Below are 7,622 nucleotides of genomic sequence, written 5' to 3'. Positions count from 1 at the left end.
ATCAGAAGAGGTTAGGGGTATTTCAGAAGCTGTCACCCCCGATATTTTCTGGAGCCGTTGGCGAGGATGCCATGGAGTTCTTGACTACCTGTCAGGAGCAGCTCCATTCCTTGGGTCTTGTGGAGTCCAGAGGCGCCGACTTCACTACTCACCGATTCATAGGGGCAGCTAGACAGTAATAGCACTTTTATTTGCAGTCCAGGCCAGTTGTGTCACCACCATTGATATAGGCCCAGTTCTCAGAGGCTTACCTTACTTGATACATCCCTAGGAGTGTTAGGGACCGACTCTGAGATCAATTTACTTTGTTAGAGCAAGGCCACATGATGATTGCAGAGTATGAGTCTAGATTTCATCAGTTATGCCGACATGCCACTATGATTCTACCTACTAAGAAAGAGTGGGTACGATGTTTTGTGATCGGATTTAGACCTTACCTAAGGTTAGGGACTGAGCACTTAGTTTCTATGGGCCTCTTTTTTCTAGATGCGGTAGATCATGCTTGCATGATTGATATTTTTCATCATCAGGCCCAAGGGGTAGTGATAAGAAACCCAGGCATCAGGGTAGATTCAGTGGGTCCCATTCTAGAGGCCATGATAGTTATGACAGGCCCCGCCAATGATTCCATCAAGATAAGTACTAGCAGGGCCAGTCCAGCTGACCAATTTAGGCTGCTCTGCCAGAAATTGAGGGTAGTCAGCCCCGTTTAAGGGGTTCCACCGCAGGGCAGAGCTCGAGGGGATTAGGTCCACTTCCTTCCTACCGTAGATGAGTTATCACGGGTAGCTCAGCATTAGGTTACTTCAATTGTGGCTCACTGGAGCACTGGGTTAGGGAGTATCCCAATTGGTCTAGACCATTAGTAGTAGCATCGCCTCCTCTAAGAGGTATAGATCGGGGTTATGGCCATTACGTGGTCAGTAGGGTGTTCAAAGAGGTTCCGGGGAGACAGGTTAGGTGGTTGGGTGAATGTTTGTATGGGAGGCTGATAAGGCAACTTCTCTGCTGCTCCGGTAAGGGCAGAGGTTGAGGCATCAGATGATGTTATCATAAGTACTATCCATATTTGTCAGTAGACTATTTCAGGTTTATTTGACCCAGGTTCCACGTATTCCTATGTGTCTATATATTTTGCTTCATATCTGGGTATTCCTTACGAGTCACTTAAGGTCCCATTACATGTTTTCACCCCAGTAGGGGATTTTTTAGTAGTGGATTAGGTTTGTAGATCTTGTGCGGTGACTATTCAGGGGCATGAGACTCGGGCAGATCTTATTTTACTTGACATGCTAGACTTTGATGTTATTCTGGGCATGGATTGTCTATCCCCTTATCATGCAGTTTTGGACTGTTATGCCAAGATCGTTACATTAGCCAAGCCTGGTATTTCCCCAGTTTTGGTAGAGTATTTATAGTCATTCACCGACTGGGATTATATCCTTTATGCTGGCCCAACAGCTAGTTACGTTTGGGTTCTTAGCGTACTTAGCATATGTACGTGATATGTCCAGTGAGGCCCTTACTATTGATTCAGTCTCTATGGTTAGGGAGTATACTGATGTCTTCCTTACTGACCTACCTGGCCTACCCTCAGAGAGTGATATTGACTTTGCCATAGATTTGGAGCTGGGAACTAAGCTTATTTCTATTCCACCTTACCATATGGCCCCTGTAAAGCTCAAGGAGCTCAGCGTGTAGCTTGAGGATCTTCTAGGTAAGGGAGTTATTTGCCCGAGTGTGTTGCTGTGGGGTGCGCCCATCATTTTTGTTAATAAAAAGGGTGATACTATGCGGATGTGTGTTAATCATAGGCAGTTAAACAAGGTGATGGTAAAAAACCGTTACCCCATGCCTCATATTGATGATTTATTCGATTAGCTTCAGGGTGTGACCGAGTTTTGTAGGATTGACTTGAGGTCTGGCTACCACCAGTTGAGGATTAGAGCAGCCAATATTCCTAAGACTGCTTTTTGGACTCGCTATGGCCACTATAAGTTCTTTGTGATGTCTTTTGGGCTTGCCAATGCCCCCACAACTTTTATGGACCTTATAAATCAAGTATTCAAAACTTATCTTGACTCTTTCATGATTTTATTCATCGATGACATACTGGTATACTCACGGAGTAGGGAGGAGCAAGTGCAACACTTGAGGGTTGTGGTCTAGACTTTGAAAGATCAGCAATTTATGCTAAATTCTCAAAGTGCGAGTTTTGGATAGAGTCTATGGCATTTTTGGGACACGTGGTATCCAGAGAGGGTATCAGAGTGTTTCTGACGAAGATTGAGGCTATTCATGGTTGGGCTAGTCCCATATCTGTTACAGAGATATAGAGTTTTGTTTGATTGGCTGGGTATTATAGAGGATTCATTGAGGGTTTCTCTACCATTGCAACCCCATTGACCCATTTGACCCGCCAGGATGTTCCCTTTATGTGGTCCGAGAAGTGTGAGTCGAGCTTTCAGAAGCTTAAGAAGTTGCTTACCACCTCTCTAGTTCTAACTTTACAAGTTGAAAGAGAGATGTTTTCAATATATTGTGACGATTCTGGTATAGGTATTAGGTGTGTACTGATGCAGCATGGCCGAGTTATTGCTTATTCTTACAAATAGTTAAGAGTGCACGAGCGCAACTACCCCACCCATGAACTGGAACTGGCGGCGATAGTTTTCGCCTTTAAGATGTGGAGGCACTACTTATACGGAGTCCATTGCGAGATATATACAAATCATCACAGCTTATAGTACATTATAAGTTAGAAAGATCTTAATTCTAGACAGCGACGTTGGATTAAGCTACTGGACGATTATGACATCTCTATCCTCTACCACCCGGTCAAGGCAAATGTAGTAGCGGATGCCTTGAGCCAGAAGATGGGGAGTATGGGTAGTTTAGCTTACTTGTTTGCTGGGGAGGAACCTCTAGACTTGGACATCCAGTATTTGGCTAATCGGATGGTCAGGTTGGAAATCTCAGATTCTGGACTGATTTTGGCTTTTATAGAAGCTCAATCATCTCTATTGGAACAGATTTGTGGCCGACAGTTTGAGGATGGAGCTTTGGTAAAGCTTCAAGAGTTAGTATTGCAAGGCGAGGGTGGCCAGGGTTCTATAAATTCGGATGGAATACTACGGTTCGATGGTCGTCTTTATGTTTCTAGAGTTGGAGACTTCATTCAATTAATCCTTCATGAGGCCCATGATTACAGATATTCTATCCATCCGGGCACCGTAAATATGTATCGAGATTTAAGACAGCATTACTGGTGTGATGGTATGAAGAGAGATATAGTTGAGTATGTATCCCATTGTTTAAGTTGCCAGCAGTTTAAGGTCGAGCATCAGTGGCCTGGTGGAGTCTTTCAAAGATTACCCATTCCCGAGTGGAAATGGGAATGGATTACCATAGACTTCGTGATGGGATTGCCTCGAACATCCAGAGGTAATGATGGTATTTGGTTCATTGTTGATCGATTGACCAAGTCAGCACATTTCTTCCTAGTATGATCCACTTTTACTGTGGATCATCTAGCTCGAATCTATATTCAGGAGGTAGTCCATCTACATGGGGTACTGATAACTATTATATCAGATAGGGGATCTTAATTTACATCCAGTTTCTGGAGGGCCTTTCAGAGAGAGTTGGGCACCCGAGTTGATCTTAGTAAGACATTTCATCCATAAACCGACTGCCAGCCAGAGCATACTATTCAGATTCTGGAGGATATACTGCGAGCTTGTGTATTAGAGTTCAAAGTTCATTGAGAGTTGTACTTAGCTTTGACAGAGTTTGCGTACAATAACATCTACCACTCTAGTATTCAGATGGCCTCGTTCAAGGCCTTATATGGTAGGTGTTGTCGCACTCTGGTTGGTTGGTTTGAGTCTTCAGAGCCTAGGCCACACAGTACAAATTTCCTTCAGGATGCCATAGTCAAAGTCTAATTATTCAGGATAGGCTGAGGACAACTTAGAGTAGGCACCAGAGTTATGCTGATTAAAAGAATCAGCCCTTGCACTTTGAGGTGGGAGATTGGGTGTTCTTACGGGTGTCGCCCTTGAAGGGCGTGATAAGATTTGGCAGGTGGGGAAAGCTTACCACTAGGTATATCGGGCCTTTTGAGATTCTAAGGAGAGTTGGAGAGGTTGCTTATGAGTTTGCTTTGCCACCAATATTTTCAGCTATACAACCTGTTTTTCATATTTCTATGTTGCACCGGTACATCCCAGATGAGTCTCACGTTCTTCACTATGACTCTCTTGAGTTGGACGATCTCCTTATTTTTCTTGAGGAACCAGTTGTTATTTTAGCCAGAGATATTCGCCAGCTTTGTTCTAAGTCCATCCCTATGATTAAGATCAAGCGACGCAATAGTCTGATCAAGGAGGCTACATGGGAGACTGAGCAGGAGATGTGGGAGCAATTCTCCAACTTATTTCTCCCTCCAGGTATACCCTTGTCTTTACTTTCGCGGATGAAAGATCTTTTAGTAGTGGATACTATAATGACCCTCAAGGTCATTTTTGGAATTTTTATAAAATAACCATTTTACCCCTCCCTTTAGTTGCCTTGAGTCAGTTTCGATTGGTACTGGGTGTTGATTTTTAGAAAATTGTATGAAAAGTTAAGTCTTTGAAAATTTTGAATTTCCTAAGCTTTAAGTATTAAAAAGTGGTATTTGGGGTTAATCAAAGTTACAGATCTCGGAAAGGAATTCTGTCGATTCTAGTAGCTCTAAAATGTCTAAATTGGGTTAGGAGACTTTGCAGAATATTTGAGGCACTGAGTTGAGAATTTGACGAATTTTAAGCCAAGATTTGACTTTGGTCAACTTTTGGAGTTCCGATACTGTTAATGGAATTTCGATGACTCTGTTGTATTCGGGGGATGATTTTTGGTCTAGAAGATGTGTTGGCTAAATTTTTAGAGGTCCTGAGCCCATTTTAGTATTTTGAAGGCCTAAGTTGGTTTAGTTGTGACTTTTTGAGTTTCGGGTGAAGGAGACCTCAAATTTGAATTCTGATGATTCCATCAGCTCCGAAATGTCCAAATTAGGCTAGTAGCATTTTTTTCATGACTATCAAGGCAATCGATACAAGTTTGGGGCCATTTAGCGCTTTAGACTTTGAAAGTTATCTTATTGTTGACTTTAGTCAACATTCTTGCAAAATGCGCTCGGATGAAAATTATGACAGTGGGGTTAGTTTTGTAATATCTATTTTGGTCTAGAACTACCCTTCGTTCATTTTTCAAGGCTTACGGTCTAATCTCGAGGTCCGTTGTAGAATGTGACTTAAAATGGTATTTGGGCGTGGGACCCACTTCTTATTAAAATGATCTCGTATGAGAATTCTGAATGCGCCACCGAGTCCAAAATGTCAAATTTAGATGAGTAGCATATCTGGTTTATTTTTATCGGATTCCGAAAGAATAGCAGCACCCCGTCGTAGATTTTGGACTTTTTTCAAAATCAAATATTGCAGCAGAAAATCTGGTGCAAAGGTAGCCTGTTTTTGGGTTTTTCTCCAACTTTAAAACCCCATAACTTGAGTTCTAGAGCTCCAAATTGGGTGATTTAAAAGGAAAATTTATGATATTTTTCAAGAAGAACGCATCGGAAAGCTCAGAAACTAATTTGGAGCATTCGATTCAGGTAAAAATCATGATCTTATTTGCAGAAGTGTCCATTTTTGGATTGAGTTTTTGAAGAATTTTGAGAAATTATTTCTTGACCTATATAAACCCAATTTTGGTGATTCAAGGGTCTAAAACATCCAAAACGCTCTCATCTCTAACGGTCATATCCTATCTCACACTGTTCATCTCCAGTCAGTTCTAAATGGCTTCACCGCCGCCGGTGAAGCTCCCGTGGCCGCCGAATATAGAGAAACAAACAACGCCAGCTACTGTCACTCTGAATCTGCAAAATAACACTGCAATTTCAAGTGAAGCTGGTTTGAATCAGCAACAATCGGCAATCACTGTCTCTGAAGAGGAGCTGAGAATTGCACACAAGATCATCAATTTTCAAAAACATGGTTTGATTCGAGTATCAAGAACCGTGGTAGATGATTCCTTATCTTTTGGACAACATATAGTCCAAAAATTGGATCAAACCGCCGCACCATTTGAGAGCAGTGATCAGGCGACGCCTGAGAGAAATATCGCAGAGTCGCCGGAGTTGCGCCTTCATATTTGAAGGGGCTCCGGTGACTTTCGAGACTGCGGACCCCGTGGTTTGTTCCCCAACTCATGGCGCTCCTACCACCAAAATTTCAACCCAAATAGACGGTGAAATTGTTGGGGACGATGGTACCGGCGAGGTTGCCGGAGCTCAGGCGACATTTTCAGGTGGAAACCAATGGAAAACACCCCACCAGCACCTCACAAACACTAGAGAAGGACTCAAATCCTCTCAAATTAGCTCGAATTTGCCAAATCTACAGGATCACTGTCAGAGTGCCAGCGCCGGAGCTCCGGCGAACCATTTGTCACAAGATCAAATCTAAAATGCCCCTAAGGGCAATGCACAACTTCCCATCCACAAGAGGTGTCTCGAATCAGCAATAACAAATTCAAATTCAAAAAGTCATCGAGACACTCGTCAAGGTGATATGCACATTTTCACTGATAGTCAAGCTGATGAACACACATTGGTTCAAGACCAATATCAACAATATGGTCAATTCAATCAAATAAAGGATAGTATGCAAACAATTGATAATGCAAAATTGATGCATCCTTTTTCCAAAAATGATAAACATGCCTCATGAACTTCACAACAATGTAACAGTGCCAATGTTACAGACCCCCAAGGTAAGACCAATCCTTCCAACTTGATATACTCTAAGACTGCCAACTTGATACCCAGTGGAGTTCCTTTGCAACCTAATGCAAATGTAATTCCTAGTAATGCTGTAGGTAACTCCTTGCAGGGCACTGATCATACCAAAGTCACTTCTAAAAGCAGCCCTGAAATTCCTGCCAAAATGCCTAACAATTCTATTCCTCAAACTAGCAACCAGCTACACACTCAACAGCCTACCACCACCCATAATAGTTTCCCTAAGGTGTCTAGTAATTTTGACATCCAGGTTCAAACTAGCCAACCTAAGGTGCCTATCAGCTATGCAAATGTTGTTCCTAAATATGGTGGACCTAAATCAGTCAATACCCAACCTTAACCAAATTCCACTAACCAAAACCCCCAGAAAAATAATTTTCCCAATTTAAATGACCAGGTCCTTCAGCCTGCCCCTTACACTGTAGTTCAGACCTTTGCTGCCAAGCTCAGAAATAATCAAGCAAAAAATGAGGCTCCTATTGAATTAGCCACCCTTGAATACACAACCAAACAAGGCCTTCCTGCTGTGTTTTTTGAAAAAGAAGACTTTATGCACAAACTATCTCAAAGATGCAAATACACCTTGGTTGGCAAATTTACCCACACCATGCCAGAGATAAAGTTGATAAGAAGGAGTTTTATCATTCAAACTCAGCTCCCAGGAGGTGTAAAAATTGCTCATTTCAATGCTAGACATATCTACATTGACTTGGACAATGAGTTGGATTACAATACTGTCTGGACCAACCAAAGAATGACAATAGAGGGCCAACTC

At 42.3% G+C, this 7,622-nt stretch overlaps 1 protein-coding gene across 1 annotated transcript; it reads left to right on the top strand.

The window, feature by feature from the left end:
* The first annotated feature begins 2,876 nt into the window (after window positions 1-2,876).
* On the top strand, window positions 2,877-4,611 carry LOC129883572 (uncharacterized). The gene is made up of 3 exons (XM_055958206.1): window positions 2,877-3,444; window positions 4,185-4,451; window positions 4,568-4,611. The coding sequence occupies exons 1-3, from the start codon at window positions 2,877-2,879 to the stop codon at window positions 4,609-4,611; spliced, it is 879 nt and encodes a 292-aa protein (XP_055814181.1).
* Window positions 4,612-7,622: the final 3,011 nt, after the last annotated feature.

This window comes from Solanum dulcamara, chromosome 3, assembly GCF_947179165.1.
Source record: "Solanum dulcamara chromosome 3, daSolDulc1.2, whole genome shotgun sequence".
NCBI classification, from domain to species: domain Eukaryota; kingdom Viridiplantae; phylum Streptophyta; class Magnoliopsida; order Solanales; family Solanaceae; genus Solanum; species Solanum dulcamara.
The sequence above is the reverse complement of the archived record's forward strand: the minus strand, read 5'-3'. Positions and strand labels throughout refer to the sequence as shown.